At 41.0% G+C, this 22,578-nt stretch overlaps 1 protein-coding gene across 2 annotated transcripts in view; it reads right to left on the minus strand.

Annotated features, from left to right (window-relative positions):
• The window catches only part of EFNA5 (ephrin A5), a 267,542-nt gene that overhangs the window by 33,066 nt on the left and 211,898 nt on the right, over positions 1-22,578 (minus strand). For both annotated transcript variants that reach the window (XM_016221973.2, XM_016221972.2), the window contains exon 2: positions 13,948-14,240. In XM_016221973.2, coding sequence (XP_016077459.1) covers positions 13,948-14,240 — 293 coding nt within the window. The remainder of the gene's footprint in view (positions 1-13,947; positions 14,241-22,578) is intronic.

Below are 22,578 nucleotides of genomic sequence, written 5' to 3' on the forward strand. Positions count from 1 at the left end.
GTGATGGAGTCAAGACCCAGATCCCCTCATTCTCATCTTATCTAGTCCTCTAAACTTAATATTTTTTAAAAAAACTATTAAATAAAGGTCTTATTTTCTAGGAATCAGGATATCTTATATGGTTAAAAACACGACTGCTGTCTAACCCATTACATCAGTAATAAATAGTGATTAAATATACATCTCTGTTGACCTTTAATCATAACCAAATCACGGCTCCATTTAGATACACTCCCTTTTCATCAGACTCTAACCGAACAGCAGGGAAAAGAGAACATAAACTGACAGGCACGAAAGGTCACAGACAATAGGCACCCACTTCTTCCATGTTCCTTCCAACAGCCTCGTGCTACAGAAACAGAATATTACGGGAGCTACTCGCTATTCTTCCCAGTGTCCCCAAGCACACGTCTTCCTTCTAAACTGCTGCTCCAAAGTTAACATTTCTTATCGCTAAATATCTTGCCTGTCTCCTCTCTATTTTCATGTGGCTTTCTCATTTTTATCCCCGCACAGCTTAGCACTTTGTAAAAGGAATTCATTTTATTACAAAAAAATTTAAAAGTTACATAAAAACCCCAGAAACCCCAAAGGGTCACCCGGCCCCTGCGTGCATCAGCCCGGGGACCTGTCTCTCACCTACGCATGGAGCGAACGAGGCGGTTTGGTGAGAGAGGCGGAGGATCTGTCATCAGCATCCTGAAGGAGCCTCAGCCTGTCTGGGACTTTGTCTGAGGCTAGCTCGGTCTCTGTCACCAGCGGTCCCTGGTCACACACACACTCACCTGGCAGAGGCCGCCTTGCTCAACCCGGACGATGCCGGCCCGCGCCCGTGCCTTGATTTCAGACCCGTCCGTGCCCACTTTAAGCCGACGTTCCCAGAGTGCGGAACAGAAGAAACTTCTGGAGAGCTTGTTGAAAATGAAGCTCCCTACTGCAACCTCGTGAAATTTAATGAATCGGATTTCCTGGAAGTGGGTTCCGTGAACCTGCATTTTTACCCCCGTTTGTGGGTGACCCACTAGGGTTAGGACAGCGTCTGGAGCCCTGAAACCCGAATGCCACCTTGCCCCTCAAGGCAGCGCTCGCTTGAATGTCTTCCGTCTGACGCAATCCTCTCCCTCTTGTCAATGAACAGTGTCAATCTTGTAATTTATTTTATTTCTCTTACTGTTGTTATTTTCATGGATACATTTTTCTCCTAGTAGACTATGAGCTCCCAGAGGACAAAGATTACATCGAGTATTTTCTCTTGTCCCTCTGTGGTGTCCGCTACGCTGGCCTGACGGGTAACAGCTCAGGGAGTATTGAATTGTTTGCCTAATGAGAAAATGATATGTAATACTGAATGTATCTGTCTATAACATGGTAGGTTTTTTGTACAAATTTAATGATGCACCAGTACCAAAAGCCCAAGCAGATTTTAATAAACAGGTTTATGTAGCATTTTGATTATAAATATTTCAGGAAATAGCTGCAATAAATCTTCTACAATGAACTTTAACAATAAACTAACACTTCATATCAAAAGGTCAGAAATTCTGCTATTTGATTGAATTAATAATCCAGCAAATGTTATTGATTTAGCAATTTCACTTAATAAAAACATAAAAGCTATGCAAAAAAAAATTAAATTAAAAAATAAATAAATAAATAAAAGTAAATAAAACTGCAGCCATGGCAAAGAAACTGAAGACAATTCAGGAACAATGGGAATTCAGATAAAGGGTGTTATTATCTCTGAGATTAGAATAATTTCTTCATAAGTATCAGCACTATTTATGGAATAAGTGTCCGAACAATATTTGCTATACATGGAAAAGAGCTAAGAGCGTGAACGTTGGAGTCAGAATGCCTTTGCTCAGCTGGACTCCACTGCACAGGAACAGCGTGATTTTAGACCAGTTATTTGACCTGCCTGTGCCTCACTTTCCTCATCTGTGAAGTGGGAACAATAACAGTGCCTAACACATAACTGTGCTAGGGCACAGATGAGATAATACAAGTAAACAGTGTAACAGAAAACTGTTGACTGCATGTTAGCAATTATTATATAACCAGTCAGCGTCTAGCCCTAAACCTGTTTCAATGTATTTATATGCTAAGGCCCAAATCAGTATCACCTTCAAAAACATACTACTTCCTATCGCCTGCTGGGAAAGTTCCAAACTCTTTAGACCAGAATTAATGGCCCCCCCAATCTGGCCCAACCTATAGCGTTTTGTTTGCCAGGTACTCGCCTTCCATTCCAGGCAGGCCTGTCTTCACGGACCCCAGAGGCTGCGCTCCTCTGGCTTCCCCCTCAGCGGAGGGGAGGCCGGTGAGAGGAAAGCACGGGGCTGTGAGAAGCTGCTTCTCTGGGGGGCTGCTGGTAGGGGGTGGGTTTCTCCCCAACTGTGCCCACAGCCCTCAGGAGCCAGCGTGTGGCCCCTCCTGTGTAAAATGTGGGTGCCTGCACACGGCCGCCGTAATTCCCGACCTTCATTCTAAAGATTTCAAATGTTCTAAGTTCTCAAAGTTGGCTCTTCCCCTTGCAGAGTCTCTACTCATCACTTTGAATTGGTGGAGATACGTAATAACCTCAAGTCTGTGAAGAACTGGTGGATTTTAAGTAACAGCAGCAGCAGCAGCAACAACTATAATAATTGAAACAATCCTTTGCAGCTGCCGGGCTGGAGGACAAGGTGAGGCAATCCCCGACGTGTCATGTTAACAAGCTGTGATGCTGAGACAGTCGCCCACGAGGTTTTGCAATCTATCCACCGATGCCTGCCCGGTGCTACTGCTTCTGTTCATCAAATCTACACCTCCGAAAGAACGACTCAGTACCAAAGGCACTCACACTTCCAATAGTCCTGCTAATCACTGAAGGTCTCCGTCCAGTTGCAGCGGGGCAAGCGAAGCACCCATTTTATTATGGCATCACGCTCTGACCTCCACGCCACTCACCAGGGCTCTGCTTTACTTTAAAATCCCATACCCCTCGTAGGGTGTGAATCTCAGGCATAAACTAACACGAAACATTCCTCTTTAGGTCGCATTAGCCATTTTTTGAACTGGATCTACCTTACATTCCAGGGTGTAGGGAGGGACCTGCAGAATGACTTGCCAAGGGCGCTTGAAATCTGTCTCCTTTTAACTTTTTTAAAAATATGTATTATGTCCCGGCCGGGTGTGGCTCAGCGGTTGAGCATCGACCTAGGGTCCAGGCGATCGGGGTTCGATTCCCGGTCAGGGCACATGCCCGGGTTGAGGGCTCTATCAATGACTCATCATTGATGTTTCTGTCTCTCTCTCCCTCTCCCTTCCTCTCTCTGAAATCAATAAAAATATATTTTTTAAAAAAAGTATTATGAAGTAAGTGAATAAAGAGCTTAGACTTGGAGTCTAACTGCATGGGTTCGAATTTTGACTCCACTGCAAATTACATAATCTCGGGCAAGTTACTTCTCCTCTCCCAGCCTCAGTTTTCTCATCTATACGCTAGGGAAAATAATAGTACCAACATCACAGATGAAGGTTCAATGAGTTAAAACAAGCATGTGCTTGATACAGTGCCTGGCACACAGTAAACTTGCAATAAATGCTAAATCACTATGATTATGATTATCAGAACAAATGTTAGGGGAGGAATTACTGGTCAAAGTCTGAGTAATCCTTTATAGCGATGATAGCAAAACTTCATTTAAATCATCGCAGTATTTATTATATGTTCTCAAAATTAATTGAACTGCCCTTGGTGTATATAGCAAGAACTTTAAGCAATCTATTAAAAGAAAAAAGAAAAAAATTGCTTGTTCATATTGTTGGCCTCTATTTTACTCTCCTTGTTTAGTTTTCTGCCTTAAAAATTAGGCCTAAAAGAGAGAAGTTCTGAATTCAAGGTTAAGGACCCACTGAAACTTAAAGCAAAACATACATGATGACAAAATGTCATCAATTCAGATTTTAGTCAGGGCAAGGATAATGGGCTTACACGACAAAAATAACATTAAAAAATTTTGCAAAAAGAAAATTAGAAAAAGCAAATTTACATTAGAAGCCAGACATTGGAGCAACAAAAATTTGGCCAAGTTTACATTAACAACAATATGTACTCTTTTATAATGATTCAGAGACATTATTTGTTTTTAAAAATTTGGAAGCAAAAAGGAGTGCTCCCTGTAAACGAAATCTCACCTAACATTAACGTAGATAGAGCTGGCTGGAAATACTGTACATCTTTGAAAATAGTAAAATGAAAAGATACCTTTCTAATTCCTAACAACAATAGGCGTCTGGTTATTTTCCAATTCGTGATATTTTACTTTTGGAGCTCAGAATGAATTTATATTTTGTAAAGCTTTAAAATTTAAAACCAAACCTAGACATAGCATATATATTAAAGCTCTGTCCCTAATGTGAATTTTCTACAATCTGCCTAAATATATTCAGCAGAAAAGAAGCCTGTTGCCAAAGTCCACTTACTTCCCGTTAAACAGAGGTAAGCCATATCCCCAGAAGCCGTATTTCAAGCCCACAGGATACTCGTGGACTAAAATAATGAATGATAATGCCTCATTCTCTGCATTAATATTAAAAGAAAAGAGAGAATAGAAAACTTTATAGCCACGATCAGCTCTCTGGAACATAAATCTCAAGTTTTGAGAATTGCTTCCCAAAAGGGTAGGGAGCGGGGATGAGTTGTGAGAGAGCTTTGGAGCCTAGAGATATTTTTTAGCAAGCCAGCAAAGCACTGACACAGATTTCTACATATCTCTGGCTGTGAAAAGTCTCATTTGTGGTGATTTATATTTCCTCATAAAGAACTCTGTAGATAATATAAGCCTGCTGTGAGGCTGTATGACAACTTTCAAACCAAGAGTTACACAACCATTCTGTTAAAATGGAGCAAGAATAGATGAGTGGAGGATTCTGTGGAAATAGTATTTCTTCTGATGAAAGGCCAGATTCTATTCTTCCAGCACGCAAGGCCCTGGGAGTCACCTTCCACCCTGCGTGCGTGTCTCGTGGATGGTATTTTGGTCATCTAAGCAAGGAAGTGCTTTCTTCTCAAGACTGACTAAGCGTTTGGTGTGTGCGTGCTTGTGTAATTTACAACAAATGACACTCAGACAGCATCACACTGGAGTTTGGTTGCCTTAATAAGTTACTAAGGGAAACAGAGAAGAGCACGCTGACAACCCCAAGTCAATGAAGTATAAACAGTTATTCCAAGTGTCACTAGCGTGTGATTTCCTTCCTCTTGGCATCTGCTCCGGGTAACACTGCACACACACAATGATACAGCAGCTCATTAAACTGTTTTCAGTTAACTCTGAAATCAAATTAGTGCAGTACATGTTTATAAGGCCGAAAATTACCGCTTCCCTGTGAAATTACACAATTAATCAGGTGCGGTATTTCTCTAGGAGATGTGGCCACTTTTGACATTTAGGGATAAAAAGAACAATCCTTTCATTTGTTTCCATTTCAGCATTTAGTCTCAGTGGGGGAAACGGGAAGCTAAAGGTGACACAATTCCTTCTTCCTCCTCGGGAGGTCAGAACACTACATGTTTCCTCAGTCTTGTAATAGCATTTTAAATTCATAGAAGGAGCACAAATAAAAACGGTTTGGTTTTTGAGCTTCTTATCTGAGCGCCACAGCCTTTGAAAAATTCAAACAATGGGAAGGATACTTAGGAGTGTTCAGTTTCGTATGACTGATACCGTGAATTTCTAACAGGCCCCAATTATTCAGCGGCTTTTAAGGCTCCCTTTGCAAGCTTGAAGGATGCTCCCCGAGCCCCAGCCGCTTTGGCTCAGTGGTTAGAGCGTCAGCCCGTGGACTAATGGGTCCTGGGCTCGATTCTAGCAAAGGGCATGTCCCTCGGTTGCAGGCTCGACCCCCGGCTCAGGTCAGGGCGAGTGCCGGAGGCAACCAATCAATGTGTCTCTCTCACCTTGATGTTTCTCTCCCCCCCCATTCCACTCTCTCTGAAAAGCAATGAAAAAGAGAAGAATGCTCCCCACGTCAAAATCTATGAACAGTGCTGTTGGCCCTTCCCCCTCCGCAGACGGGCCTGGCCTTCGTCTCTCCGATGCCCTGTAACAGCACCTCATCCTTCTGTCCAGGCACTTAACAGGCCGTGTGTGTCTTTTTAAAATTCTCCCCACATGACCAAATAATATAGACCCAAATCTACAAAAAAAAAAACCCCACCACAACGAAGTGTTCTCAAATATCCCGTGTTCCTCGCAGCTGCCCCGCCACGCCCGAGCTGAGCGCCGCAGGCTGTAACAGGCACCGCTGGCAACAACCGTTTTCAGAGGGAAGCTCGCAATCAACACAGAAGACTCTCCCAAAGTCCCTAAATATCCTCTTTCTTGTTCTTTCTTTAACCTTCACGCAAGAGCCCTTGAAACCCGCTCATGCTTTCCCGAAAGACGGCTGGGGACGACTTGAAACAGACACGATTCTCTAAAACGCAGGCTTGAAACAAAACGGTGCATTCTTGCAGGTTCACTGCAGACCATGGGAAATATAGAAAGAGAAGACAACGACTATTTTCAGGAAGAAATCTGATACAGTCCCAGACAAACTTCCAGTGTCCAAATGGAGAAAAACTGTCCCATTGTATGTTCGAAATGAAGCAAACCTTTAAAAAGAAACCCTTCACAGATTTTAGTGACTAAGATATACTCTGTATCTATATCTGAGCAATTACTTTTTAATGTTTATGCCATAGACATTCCTATTCACTACAAAGATATTAAAATTTACAAATTTCCTAACCCTGCCCTTCAGCTCCCTTCTGTGTTAATACAAATATGTCTTGCTGAACACCATGATCTGAGTCCACACACCTAAAAATAATACAGGGGGTGAACTAGTAGATAAACATAGTCCTTATAGAAATTTCCGTTATAAATAAACCGTTTAAATCTCAGCAGAAGTATATGCTAGAGCATTTAATGCTAAAATAAGACTCCAGTAATCAAAACAATTTTTCAGTAATAAAATCAAAACGCACACACATGTTGAAACAAATACTGAGTTGTTCATTTTAAGAAAGTACATTGTACTTAAGGTCACCTCCCCTGAAAGAGTAAAAGACTTTGAAAGATGGAAAAGATTACCTCCTGCTTTGATAAATGTGCTGTTTTGACACACTTCTATTTCAATAAGAAAACTCAGAAAAAAAAAGGCAGATTGGTGTGAACTGTTAGGACCCAAATAATTATTAATGTAGAGTCCTACTGTAAGCTGCTGAAGACCCAGACATCTAAAAGGGAATGAAGATTCCCTTTGGCAAATATAATCCTACCATGTAATTCCTTCAGAAGACAGGACATAGACTTAAAATGTGAATCTTTACTAGGCATTCATGATATTTTTTACTAAATTACATTATCAATCAGCACTATTCAAGTTGCCTTAACTTTTAAAAGGATGAAAACATTTTCAGATCTGGATAAACGAAGTTACCTATTTGGTAGTTAACTGGTCCTTTATTTATTTTTCAATTTTTTATTTTTATTGATTTTTAAAGAGAGAGGATGGGGGAGAGAGAGAGAGAATGAAACATCGATCAGCTGCCCCCTACTGGGGATTGAGCCCACAACCCGGGCATGTGTCCTGACCAGGAATTGAACTGGCATGACCACTTTTTTGGTGCATGGGGCAATGCCCAACCAACTGAGTACACCGGCCAGGGCAAAAAAATATATCTTTAATAGAGTCTTGGAAATAAGAAAAATGGTGGTAGTAAATTATTACTATGTACCCAATTTATGGATTTAGAAAGTGAGGTTTGATGACGTTGAGTTAACCAACATCACACCGCTATTTAGAGTATATAAGGAGGATTTGAGCTCAAGGCTGCATTTACCAGAGTCGCTGCCTTTAAAAAAAAAAAATCATGCCCATCCTCTCCTTCGATGTATCTCCAGCATACAATCAAAAACATTATTTAAAAAATAGGGAACTGATGCAGTGGATGCCGTAAAACCTGGGTCTTCTAATTTATCTGCTTTTCTCAAACACCAGCATATAAAATATAAAAAAAATTAAGTGCTTTTTTGTTCTATTTGGTTTACTACTATGGTATTTATGCATTCGACAAATAATTATTGAACAGGTCTTCTACATATTTTCTACTATTTTTTTGTTAAAAATATACAGTTTTAAATAATATTATGGTTCAGTAGGTTCCCCAAACTATGGAGAGCTTGCCTGATTGTAGAAACACTTCTATGAGAAACTACACTCTAAGTTCCAAACAAGTCACCTGCAAATAAGCAAGGATGCTCATAGTAACACAGACTGTCCTCATGACTTTTTTTCTAATTTTGAAAAATATGCACACCAAAAAGACTAAAGCAGAAGTCTTCACCTCCCTAAGTTATTTTCATTAATGAGATTTCCAGGATTCTCGTATCAAAGAAATGGACGTTTTTTAGCTCTGCACTTCTATCCCCCTATCAATATTAAGGAATAAACATGTATCTTCAAGTTTACTCACCAGTAATCTCAGGAAGGGTGTATTCCCTAATCATCTCCCACAAACTCCCGGTTTCCATCTGGGTGCTGTGGCTATCAGCTGTTTCTACTCCGAGTATCTTTTGAAGAACATCAGCTACACTTTACATATAGCAAATGCTTCAATCATTACCTGTTGTTTTAGTATCATCTTCAGAAAATGGCACTTGTCTTCCTTACTGTAGGTCTCTCATTAAAACTCACTCATTCCTGAATCGAGTGCAGAATCATGATTCCACATGCTGAATATTTTAGTGGGTTTAAAAAGAATTTCTGTGAAAATACAACTTTTCTGGCTTCTGAAGTTATCATATTAAAAGGATCAACCATCTAGGAAGATACAGTTGAAATTTCTTTTGAAGATGGAAAAGTATCCTATGGAGAGCTGAACATGCATAAATGTGTTTAAAATGTATCTTGCTACTTATCTGATTTGGGTTTCTGGCAGTTTGTAAGTAGTATTTTCTAAACAGTAGTGCTAATTGTTCCTAATCTTTTAAAATACAATATAAAATATGGGGTTTTTTTTTCCTTTCTAAGCATTTGATACCTAGTCCTTTATCTCTTCATTTCCTTTTACTCGCTTACTCAGTCAGTTTCCTCTCGGATCAACCATTTCTTATCCGTGCAAACCTGTTTCAAGTTACCTAACTTTTCTGTGCCTCAGTTTCTTCCCCAGTGAAAATGGAAGATCATTATCTCATAGTGCGGTTTTGAGAATTATAGGGTGCAGAGGAAGTGCTAAGTAAACTCTAGTATCTTCTTTTATTAAACATCTACTATGTGTCAAACGATATAAGACAGGGCACAGAGCAGAAACAAACAACTATAAATATCTAATGTCAGGCGTGATGAGTACTTGAGGGGAAAAAATAAATAGAGGGTAAAAAGTGAAGAGCATGACAGAGGTGTTATCTTTATACAAGGAGGGCAGAAGAGCCTGTCTCCAACATATATATATATATATTTTTTTTTAGTGTAGACTTAGAAAGTGAGAGCCAAGGACATGGATGCCTGGGGCAATGCGATCCCCAGGCAGAGATGGGAAAGTCCGAAGGGCCTGCTGTCTGGGGCGCGGACAGGCGGGCGGCCGGAGCAGACAGCGGGGCGAAGAGGGAGCGGGAAGAGAAGTCCAAGAGGCCGAGGGCGGGGAAGGGAGCGGTACCTGCCAGGGAGAAGCCTGTTGGAGAGGTCAGACTTTAGGTTTTTGTCTTGGTGAGGCAGGATGTGAGCCACTGGAGGGCTTTGACGGGGTGGCTCCAGGGAGGAACGCAGACAGGCGCAGGCCGCACTAGGGGACACAGGTAACGGTGGGTCAGGCGGGGTGGCAGGGGCTTAACAAGTCTAATACCTAACAGGCCTCTCCACTCTGCATTTCCCCTAATATCCCTTTAACTGGCATTTACTGAACACCTACTAAGTAAGGAAAAGGCATTCGGCTGGGCCACTTCCCAGATGTTCTCTCTTACCCTAATGGTGCAGTCCTTTGGGAAAATGGAGTAAGAGCAGGATAGTAAAGCTCTAAGAAATGTTTGAAATCATCTATTGCAACCACATTATTTTGCCGACGTGGAGCTGGAAATCCAGAGAGACTGAATGATTTACCCAAGATCGTATAGCCCGTTAAGTCAAGGGGAGGGCCTGGGACTCAGGTTACCTTACGTTACAAAAGAGGACAATCAAAATCAGTGTTTCTACTGACTTACAAAAATAATCTATTATGCCTTATTTATTTTTCTTTGCCTCTTCAAATTTAAAAATAGCAACAGCAAAACTTATTTCAAACCTGTTCTCGTTGGTTAATATTTATGAGAGTCATCTCTAAAATGAGTATTTTTGAAGTTTCTGAACTAACCCTTTGCCTTAGGAAGTCTATGACTATTGCCATAACCTATTGGCGGGCAGTTCTGCAAATCCATCGCTGATAGAAATACCACCGACTTTCTCTAATTCAGTATGCCAATCACCTACCAAAATAACTCCTGGAGATTAAAAACAGTATGTGTCGGATTCGAGCAGGGGCTCATTCTGCCTCAGCAATAATCAGTTATTATAACAACTTAATATACCTGTTCCCAAGGAAAGAGAACATAGCATAGAGTCATTCTTGGGACAAATAAAGGATCTAGAATTGTGAAGAATGTTTTATTTTTAAAGTAAGCTGGAAATTTCATATGAGGTATTTCCAACTACGGTATTCTTAATTTTGTCTACCTCGATGGATTGAAGAAGGAAATAAATCTTGCTGAGGGTAAAGCAGAGCTTGATAAGAACCCTCTGATTTGTGTCCTCTCAGAGTCTAAGTGATGAGGTGACATCCTCTTGTGAACTACTCCCCTTCCCTTCCCACAAATCCAAGTTTACATCTGAATTTTGGTTCAGTCACCACAAAATGTAACCCTTCCTCTAGCACCCGAAAGCAGGGCTGCCTACTTTAGGCAATAGCTTTCCTGTTTCCTTGGAAAGCTTGCAAGAGATAGTAAGGCTGAGAAGAGCTGAAATATACCCCTGGCCTGGTAAGAACACTGTATAAAACTGACCGGTGGGCAGTCAGCTTGCTCCTGAGATCGGCCATACAGCTTCTTGTGATGCAGTAAGTGTGAAAGGAGCCATTTCCCAATCGTTTTGTTCATTCCACGCATATTAGGAGAGAGGAGAATTCAAGTGAGGGCCAATTCTCCCCTAAGAATTCTCTAGTTTAATTATGACCACAGTATATTAAACGCCGCTAAGACAGCCACATTAGCTCTGCCGCTCCAGCTCTCAGCAGTGAAGGAGAGAGAGGAAACCCTTTCACTACTAAAAAGACAGGAAAGGATGTTCTTGTGGTTTTAAAATGTGGTTAAAAATTCTATTTAACCAACTACAGGCCACTCTGCTTCTTGTAAACGAGTATCTCACTGCTAATTTTTGTGCTATTTTACCTTTCATTAAAAAAATGTAATTCAGGTTAAACTCAGCTGAACAGCAAAAAGCTCTTGATATTTTGAAGCATTTTGGAACAATTACTTTGACAGGAGCCCTTGACAGTTAAATGACTCCGTTAAATGAATGTTATAGAAGACACATAATGGTTTTTAGTGAAATATTGAATTTAACCACAAATGAGGAAAAACGAGTCATAAGCACTATGGGTATATTTGAATAATAACATCTTGCTTATGAACCTCAATGGATTCTAGAATTTCTAACGATCATGCAATCAACCAGTCAGCTGGTGAGCACGCTTCCCATCTTAGTACTCTCTGTTCACTTTTGGGTTTTGCTTTGTTGTTGTTTTTTTAACCTGAGAAACCAATACGAAAACTTGGAAATGCAATAATTTCCTCCTGCCTTGGGATGATCTTTTAGAGTGAGGCAATTAATGAGTTTCTGTCCGCAACTGAAGTCCTCCTCTTTCCTTTTTCTCACACGCTGAATGGGATTCTTCCACAAAGTAAAAAATCAGCACAAGGTGGGAGCCTGCTGCCCGAGACCATGTGAACTCACTAGTGGCTCGCCAGTGTTTCCTCCATCCGTGGGGCTCAATATCCCTTTTCTTATTTTATGGATCAAATGTGAGATAGTATCAAGGCTTTCACATGTTTTCTCATGACTAACAACTGAAATATGCACTGAAATAATAAAACTGGTACTGTTCAATTTCCTTTTTAAATTCAATTCCAATACAAGCTAGAGTGCCCTTGTGATGGCGAAATCCGGCCTATTATAAAATCCTGTTTTCTGGAGAAGGGGAGCTAGAAATCTTTGTAGACTTAAAACATGTGGGTTGGGAGTAGGTGGGGATCCTTGGACTGAAGAAATGAGTCAGAACAGGAATGTTCTTCATCATGTTGGTCTGGCAAGCAGGGGTGAAAGTCCATGCTAAGCACACTGGGGGGTGTCACTCTGATCTCTACGCACCGTGTCTCTACTGCATGTCCCGATTCTTCGAGCAGGTGAGGTACAACCTCCACCAGGGTCCCACTGCTCCCTGCATTCATCTTCATTCAGCAATTGCCTATTTGCACTTCAATGGCCTATGGACATGCCTGCTCCCCACTACACAGTCACTCCTTGGGGACAGGAAGTGTCTTTTATATATATATATATATATATATATATATATATATATATAAATGTTTTTATTGATTTCAGAGAAAGGGAGACGGAGAGATAGAAGCATCGATGGTGAAAGAGAGACATTGATCGGCTGCCTCCTGCACGCCCCCTACTGGGGATCGAGCCTGCAACCCAGGCAGGTGCCCTGACCTGGAATCAAAATGTGACCTCCCAGTTCACAGGTCGACACTCAACCACTGAGCCACACCAGCTGGGCAGGGGCGTGTCTTTGCATCTTGTAGCCCCCAATACTTCTGAGCCACGACACACTGTTCAGTAAATGGAATTCTAAACAAGTAAACACTTAACTCCTTCAGCTGACAGTGAAAACGTGGGAAAGGCCAGATCACTTAACATTTTGATACTAGTTAAAAGGAAGTCCAGACAGAGACACAGCAAGCTGCCTAAATGAGATATGACCTATAACCCTGCTAACTCAAAGTGTGGTCCATGGACCACAGCATCGCCATCACCTGGGAGCTTTATAAAATACTGAATCTCGGACGCCGCATCCCCGCCCCCCCCCCCCCCCCGAGCCAGAATCTGCATTTTAACATGATGCCAGGTGACTTATGCACAGAGGTCTGGGAAGCAGTCATCTGGTTATCTAGAATCTATGACTAGCATGATGCCCGAAGAAGTGATGGTGCATATGATGGAGAAATAGGAGGCCATGGCTATGTGATTCATAGAGGTCTGCTGAGAACACCTAGAGCTCTCTCAGGACAGGGTCACTTACTGCTTACAGGTGGGAAACACGCTCACACCAGTTCCCTTGGAACCCTTTCTAGATTCTTCACGTTCTTGCCTGTTTAAAGACACAGCTGCTCTTAATAATTGTCTTTTCTCCTTGGGGCAGAGAGAGTATTTATCGTCAGCATGCTGACATTTGCAGGAGTTTTGGCTCTCTCCACTGAAAATGTGGATGATTGAAAGGATATTGCTGACACCTGAATAAGAAATCCAATGACTCTGAAGCTATGTAAATTTAATTATTTCCGTTAATTTTTTTTTCAGGAATCCCTTTTTCTTTTCCTCTGCTTTGGAGAAGTCCTAGCAATTTTCATTTAAAAGAAATACAAGTCAGCAGTGGTTCACTGAACAGGCTGACACGCAATTTCATAGGGGGAGAGGCGCTGTGTCTTTAATCTAATTTGTGCTCTCAATTCCCAGCTAATGCATCTAGGGACCCTGATGTATGCATTTACAAGGAGACATCTGGGAGGCAGCGTCCAGCTCGCTGCAACGCTCTGGAACACGGGTAAAAAATTACTCCGGATTCCCGCAGCTGCCCCGCAACATGATAAATCTGCAGATACTCACAGATGTAGAAATATTCCCGGCCGGGCCTGAACTCGAATCCTAGAGAAAAGGGTGTGAAGAGCTGGAATTTTTCGGAGAACTTCAGCGGTCCGTTGGGCGAGTGAGGCCGGTTACACTCCCATCTCTTGAACCCTTTGGAGGTGTGGTCGCAGGCACTGTAGCCATCAAAGTTCACCATGTAGAGGACATAGCGCTCGGTCTTCTCCTCCGGGACCGAGTCCTCGTAGTGCGGGCAGAAGACGTCCAGGTAGTCGTTGATGCAGACGTCGATGTGGTAGTCGCCCCTCTGGAACCTGCAGGCAGAGGGAGGCCGAGTTAGCACACAGAGGGCCTTCGCTGGAGCCCGTGGCTGGGCCTTTAATGACGCCAGGGCTCAAAGGTTTATCACAACTTGTTTTTGTCGCATGCCATTGTGATTCGAGGCCTGGTTTGAAATGTTGCTGTTGGAAATCAAAGAGACAACAAGCCATTTTCCAGAGGAATTCCATTATATTTGTTTGAAAGTACCCTACAAATGGAATCCTTCACATTCATTTTAAGTATGAAAGATACTGACTTGCTGTTTTCCTTTTATTCTTAAAATCACATATATTGGAGCAAAATTCTCTTATTTCTAAAACAGTGTTTCACTTAATAAACGTTTTTGAATAAATGAATAAATAATGTAAAGGACAAATCAATGAATTGTTCGTTGGAATTGAGATCATTCTCAATTTTCTATGCAAACAGAGAATTCGAGTCATAAAATTGAGAACTAGAATCGTAAGATGTAAAGGCTGCAATGAAAAGTCCTAGAACAACATGTACACTTTAGAAGAATAAAAACCTACGCATAATGATGGAGTGACTGAGCCACTTCGTCCTGAAATAGTTAAAATCCGCGCACACACACACACGCGTGCTCACAAACACACACCACTGCACACATCACACTGGTCCAGTTCTTATCTAACAGAAGTTTTGCCTATTCATTTTAACTAATATGCCTTTCCCATCAACTAAACGGTATTTCTCAGTACCCAGTAATGTGTGAAACACAAAGTGTTATGCATACACCTTTCTAAATTCGGGGTGGAAAAGCTAGGAACCCCCCCCCCAAACCTCTGTTTTTAGCTAGTGAGGAAATTCTTCTCTAAGCTCTTAGAAGGTTCATCATAAAACTGTGTTACTGCTGAAATACAACACCCATAAAGTCATATAATCTTGAAGTCAGACAGTCTCAGCGTGAACACTTCCCAGGGAGGGTGAGCTAGTCTATTCCATTTTTGGACATCTCTAAATGTTAGAAAGTCTCTTCTTATATTGAGTATAAATCTGCTTCGGTGTAATTTCTATCCAGTGATCCTACTTCTGCTGCCTGAAATTACCAAGAACAAATCTAATTCTTCTTCCACCAGGTAGCCCATAAAACATTTGGAGATGTCAGTTATATCGCCCTGCATCATCCTTTCTCCAGACTGGAAAATCCCGATTCCTTTGGTTATTTCTGGTACAGTTCCCAGGCTCCTCATATTCTAGTTTCTTGACCCTCATATCCTCCAGTTTCCCGGTGCTCTCCTTAAAATGCAACCCCAAATGTAACAAAGACCTTCCATGGGTGGTTGTGATGTTCTGCCCAGTAGAAATACCGTTACCTGCACTCTGGATGCAAAACTTTCATTGATAAGGCCGAGACCCCTTTCTGAAGAACAACATGATAAAAGTGAAACTGCTTATTTTGAGTGAGTAGATCAATATTTAAGGACTGGCTTCTGCTGCAAGTTGAGTGGGAGAGTCATAAGCCATCCTGGGCCTCAGTTTCTTCATACGTAATTTGGGATAATAAGAATCTGCCTTGCTAACCTCACATGGTTGCCTTGAGTCTCAGATGAGGAAATGTATGAAAAGGACCATGTGAGTATGAAGCACTCTTACTTTTATCAAGATATATTAAAGCACATTCAAATGCGAAGTAATAAAACATTAACTTTCCAACATCAGGAAGAGCACACAACAGAAATAAAACTATCCTTATGTCTCCCTTTTTAAAAATCCTAAATCTGTCCTCAAATATCAAGTGACCTACAAAAACTCCACCTGACTCATGCTTTTGGAAAGCAACATGCTGAGTTATACAAAGGAAATAAGAAAAGGTGATCAGATTACTTTTCAGTGAGAGGCTCTCAAAATACTAACAACTTTTAAAAACAAAACAAAATTTGGAAGTATTTATTTCTGTATATTTACAAGGATCACAGAACCAAGTTTACGTTTTCTTCATTACTGGCAGACAACGATTTGTCAAGATGCAAGCAAAGCCTGTGTTGCTTTTAAAAGATGTTTGAACATCAAGGTAACATCACTGCCAAAGTACAAAGAAAAGACACTGCAACGTTCAGATAAAAGGGTGCTGGGCTATGAATCATCAGCACTGACAAGTTCTGGATGAGAGCCAGACAAGAATCGCAGCAGAAGGCAATGCCCAGATGCACTTTGTATTATTATATTATTATTATAGATTTTAAAGACATTCAAGGGGGATGTTTTTCCTTTCCCTAAGTGTCACTCATTTTAGCTTCTACTAGCACTTGACACTGCTTAAAAGTGAAAATAAAAATGAAAACCACCATTGTCCGGAACCACCCTATTATTGTTTTATTCTACAAATTGTCATAGTTTTTTTCATGCCTCATATTTAGCTTCCCTTTCCGACTTTTATGCTTTTATCCTGTCAATATTGCTAAAATTTTAATAAAACATACCACGAGATTGAAGACCTGGTTTACACGGGGTTGACCAGTTATCCCTTTCTGATGGCATTTTATGTGGTGTAGGGTGTTAAGTGAATCCTTGTGCAACCTATTTTTAAAACGGGATTGCCCAGGATAAAGATGGTGATTCGGCACAGAACTTACCTTTCAAATCTTTAATTTACACAAATTCATTTACTAATGTAAATTTCAAAGAGGGGCCAATATAAACCGAAACAATGATAAACTGGAACTCATAAAAGGCATCTGCATAATGTACCAAGTACAACCCAAAGAAAACTTAGGGTTAAAATTCTAATACTATCCCAAATCATGCTCTCTTGCTATGAAATAGCACTGAACCATTATTTTCTGGCCTTATTCTGAAGAAGCACATATGTATGGCTAGTATTATTGAGTGCTTATTAGGTTACATTCATTATCTCAGCTTCCGTCACAAATCCCACAGAATAGACAGTGTTTGTACACAATTTAAAGATGAGAGAACTGAGATTAAGAAGTCAAGCAACCTTCTCAATGTCATACAACTAGGAAAAGGTGGAAGCAGAATTCAAACCCAAGCAACCCAAGTTCTGACCCAAGTTCTGACCTTTGAACAGAAGGTCTCCATTCTTCCACTTCTTGAGAGAGTAAGTTGCTAATGCCAAGCTCCTAGGTCTACTCTGTATTCTCATTCTTGGTGGGTTCCGGTTCTCTTCTCCATTCATTGATGCAACAAATATTTGCCCCATCCAGAAGGCGCTATGCTATGGCTTTACATATGATGCATATGAAATTCTTGTTATAATTGGTTTCATTTTACCAATGAGGAAATGACATTCAGAGAAGTTCTTATCCTCTGAGTTCAATTTTTTTCACAAGAAATAGCAGGGTTAGGATTTCAGCCCAAGTCTTACATGGTTCTGAAGCGTATTCTTTCCTCCTAACTACAGTAGCTCCAGAGCTTAATCAGCAGTCGGTGTCCTCACCCAACTTACACTCTTTTTCTCAGAAAGCCTGCTGCAAGGTCGAGTGGGCTGATCCACTAGGATGATCCCAAACTCCTACACTGAAGGCCGAGGGCGCACTGGCATTTAGAATAGACCTCAGACCACAGGGTCAACCTGAATCATGCACATCATTTGAGTCTTTCCCAGAATAAAGTGCTGTTAGGCTTTCACATAAAGGGATCTATTTTCCATAAGGAAACAGCAGCTTTCATGAGCTTCAGCTCAATTTAGAAGAGCAAATCCATCTTGAGGAAGAATGGTTCCACAGGCCAATATTTACAAATACCATGGGGAGGACGGCCTGTTTTAATACGTCTGTAAATTTCTTGGAAATATGCCCTCTCTTTGCTCCTTGGCCTTAATTCCATCCATTGTATCTATGGATCTCTACTTCTCTGAGGTCACTGCACATTATGAACATATTACCAACAAGCCAACAATAGTTATAATCTCTACTAAAGTATCACAGTGGTTTAGAATGTAAAAGCATGCACAGTTACCACACTTAGAAAGGTGGTTGTGTTGGAGTAAAATGGTTACTGCCCTGGCTGTGTTCTCACAATACAAATGTGCAGAGTGCCAAGAAACAGCTCATGTGCACAGAATGATGGCCCTTGTTCTCCGCTGGGTAAGCAGGTCAATGCTCCTTATATAATAAACAGCAAACGTACTCTGTGATGGCAAGAATACGTTGTACACATTAATCAAAATTTGACAGAAGACTGGTTGAGAATGTCATACATATTATGAAAGGGTCATTTTAGTTAATTAAGAAGAATAAAATTCTGCATGGAAACTTGTTCCTTGTAATCAACTCAATTACCAAAAATGAATTATGTACTTTATGATAGTTCTTGATGACCCAGAGGCTGCATGGAGAATTGGAAAATTTAAAAAAACACATTTTGGGGCTATTAATAGAAAAAAACACACACAACTAAAGTAGGGATTGAGCTAGAAAGCCTATATGCAGATGTGTGTTTGTCTTAGTTGTCGTCAGTATTTACCTGATTCCACAGCTAAATACAATTTTGACTATAAATTTAAAACTCTCTCTCTCAGCTAAATACAATTTTGACTATAAATTTAAAACTATCTCTCTCCTTATTTAACCTGTCTGGAGAAGGTGAATCCTGACTTGAGTCTCGAAAATCAAATGAAATAAAGACAATAGAGGTGAGGTGACAGTTGACAATTTACCTTTTCCTTGAGTTACTTACAGTGGAGCCACAAGTTTCTACTGAGACAGGGACCAAAACATTGTTTATGATCATAGCCTGAACCATAAGGACTTGGCTCCTCCTAACTAAATAATTTTTAAACTTGGGTCCCTCCACTGAGGACATCTATACTTGAGTCCACTAGTCCTTTACTTCAAGTGGAAGTTCTCAATGTACTCTGTCGTCCTTGGTTCCTCTTGGCTATGGCCAATAGACATCACCTAGCGTTCTTTTTCAATGGATGGTTTTCATGTCATTGACCTTCCTTCCTCCTGTCACCATATGCTCGTGTTGTGAGACTGACAACTGGGGAGGCCACGTCCAAAGGACACACAGGCAATGCCATGAGACTCAGGCTGCCTAGGAGCAGCCTCCAATTATCCCTCTGAGTTAATCTTCAGCCACTTTTCCCGGCAGTGTTCCTCCCCTCATTCCATCCACATTTGCTAAAGCCAAAATGCATTTTATTTTAGTAGCTGGAAGGGGAAGGGCATGGTGCATATTTAAAACGTTCTAAACTGGCCTTTAGCATATGTTGCTGGCACAGCAGAGAGCCTGCTTCCAGGGAAATATGTACTGAGGTATTTTTGTCAAGCAGCTCCTGAGTGAAGTTTCTTCACTCCATAAATATAGAAACAGCAATACTGAAAGGAGACAGAGTGCTTATTAGAGGTTAGGAAGCTGTGAGACACTTCATCCCCCTTTCATGTAATGTTATAAAGAATTCAATAACGCAAATGTTATTTATCATGAACTGCACAGTTGATTTTTACATTTTCAATGTATTTTAATCTGTCAAAGTGGGGATTGTTTTAACATTCCTATTTGAACAGAACTACAGTGTCACTTCTTTAATTACAAGGCCACTTAATATATTATATTCTGAAACTGAAATGTGAAAGAAGGATATGATTTATGGTCAAAGATTAAGCACAGTTATCAGTTTAGGGTTCCTCCCAAATTTTAAACTAAATCTAGAGTGAATATATCTTGGCAGCACTGTCTTTCAATTCTACTATTATTGATTTAAAGGCTAATTTCAGAATAAGATGTCTTTTTTTAACCAGAAGAATTTCTCATTCGTCCTGAGGGCCTGACGGGCCCTGCAGTAGACACGGGGTTTGGTTTCTGAACATGTTTTGTGAGGAGCTGAGCAGAACGGCAGCCTCTGCTGCATAGCACGCCTCTCCTTGCCTCCTGTTATCCCTTTCAGCACAGAATGCGAGCCTTACGGCTTTCGTACCCTAAATCCCAAGATGCTCTTTTTGTTGTTGTTTCCTCGCAGACGTTAAAGCGTGGAATGTAAACAGCAAATCAAATTTGGGGTAGATAAATAGTATTAGCCTCACTGGGGGGCTGAAGAAAGATTTCTTTCCCTGATTTTAAATATTTCCCCTCCCTCATGGGCTAAAACGTTTCTCTCTTTCAAATGTATTGGTAATCGACCTTCACTGTTCAGCTCTGAGACAGTCATGGACAGTCTCACCGCCACCAGGCCAGCGGTTAAGGCTGCGTGAGGTATATAGTACATGATGGCCTAAACACGCCACTTCAGGAAGCCCAGCCAGCTCTTCCAGGCTCTAGAACACACCGATCGTAACGAAAACTCCCACCCAAGTGAAGAGCTACATGTTGAAAAAAGTACTCAAAGATGAAGTTCAGAGATGGTTCCTAGTTGCTCTTTTGCAGTAGAAATGTAGTATATTACAACACATACATTTTCACCCAATGAAGCTCAAAATACTGACAAAATATTTAGAGCCCAGAGATGGTGTTCTCTTTACCCATTAATGAAAATTCCAGTAAAGTTTCTGCACATGCATATTTTGGTAATTATGGATTTGATTCTTCAGCCTGGGAGCTTTGCTTTGAATTCAGTATTGGTTGGTAATGGGAATAAGACATATTTATTTGGTCAGATATTTAGAATTCATCTGTGGTTTAGAATACTAATCTGTCGTTTTTTTCCCCCATCTGTGCACATGTACAATGTGCTTAAGCAACTTTAAAAGTTCCACATTTAATACTAATTTTTCATATCAAATTGACAGATAAAGATCTCAAATAGCTTTCACCTGTTGCTTTTCAAGTACGTGACACATCAGTCTGAATGACTTTTCAAAGTTGGTATCTCCCAGGAGCAATACCTGTTTCAAATAGAGGGCCCACAAAAGGTTCTTTCCTCCAGTGTTTTCGCTCATTTGGAGTTTGTTTTATTAGCTTGACTGAGGCGATCCAAAGGAAACAAAGCATTAAATTGGCAGAGCCTAAACAAGGCTTTCCTTCAGGAAGGGACTGGGGGCTTTGGGTGGCAGTGTAATTGCTCCTAAGCCCCCACCGAGGCCTCGGGCATGAAGTAAGAATGTGTCACCGTCAATAGGCCGAATCAGCCCAAGAATTAACCAGGCAGAGTTCTACAGAGCCAACAACCACATATCACTTCAAATGGTTTTGCAAAAGGGATTAAAAAAAAATAAAGAAGTATCGTCTGGCAATCGGTGTATGTCCTAAGAGGTCACTTCCACAATGCAAAACAGGCCTTTCTCGACTCCTGCGGGCCAGGGGCTTCCTGACAAAGCTGCCTTTCCTGCCCTAAGCACTCTAGAGTTTTACATCGTGTCAGGCACACAGAACAGGGCACCTGCCACATGTGCACAGGTCCAGAGGCAGGCGCAGGAAATCACTGAACAGGTTATCCAGCCACTGACCAGATTAAACAAACTGATCCTGTTCAGGGGACGTGGGAGCCAAACGAGCAAGCGCCCTGCCAGACTGCTTACCTACAGGTAGTCCTTTATCCTGCTGGGGTGGAGTTACCCAGTGGAATTTCAGGCTACTTCTAGTTTCAATAATAGAAACAGCCAAAGCACTCTAATAAATGTCCTTTCTAATAACCAACTCAAATAGTGATTTAATCGTTCTTAAGTACTGGTGTGCCAAAGGTGAAATAAATATTTGTATTATGGCTTGATGATAACTTATCAAAATCATTACCAACTAAGTCTAAAATTTGGCCCTGACTTCAAAAATATGTGAGACCGACGTGGCAGGGAACCACGCTCAATCCATTATTAAACAAACCGAGAAACGAAGACAAGCTGGAGAAAAGAAAACACGTGGGTATGACTTTCTTTTGTTTGATCTTCACGCAGCAGTGGAAACGTGTTTGGTAATGCCTGGGCACAGTAATAGTAACTGTGTTTCATACAAAGTTTCAGGCTGTAAGACATGGTTGCTGTTTCTATGTAAATGAGCATGTGGAAGGTGGTTAGTTTTATCCATTCTGTTAGAGCCCTGTGAGCAGCTGGATACAAATCTGGGGCCAGGAAAAAGGCTAAGGTAAAAGAAAAGAAATCTGGGGTCGTTAGAAATCAGGTGGTGGGTACAGTCATAAAATGTACTTAATTTATTCAAGGTAAATGCACTGATTTACAGCAAAACTGGGACTGCCCTGAAAGCAACTCACTGTAATTACTGTTACAATGTATTTTTATGTAGACCTCTTTTTATTAATATAGTACAGAGCTCCTTGAAAACAGTGCCAGTGTTGACTCCCCTCAGTATCTCCAGCACTCAGCACAGTGCCTGCACACTGCAGTGACTGACAGATGTCCAGAGAAGGGAAACTGTAGCTGGAGGATTTTAGAAGTAATACTTAAAAACAGGAAAAGT

The sequence above is a fragment of the Miniopterus natalensis genome, chromosome 3, assembly GCF_054644295.1.
Source record: "Miniopterus natalensis isolate mMinNat1 chromosome 3, mMinNat1.hap1, whole genome shotgun sequence".
NCBI lineage: Eukaryota > Metazoa > Chordata > Mammalia > Chiroptera > Miniopteridae > Miniopterus > Miniopterus natalensis.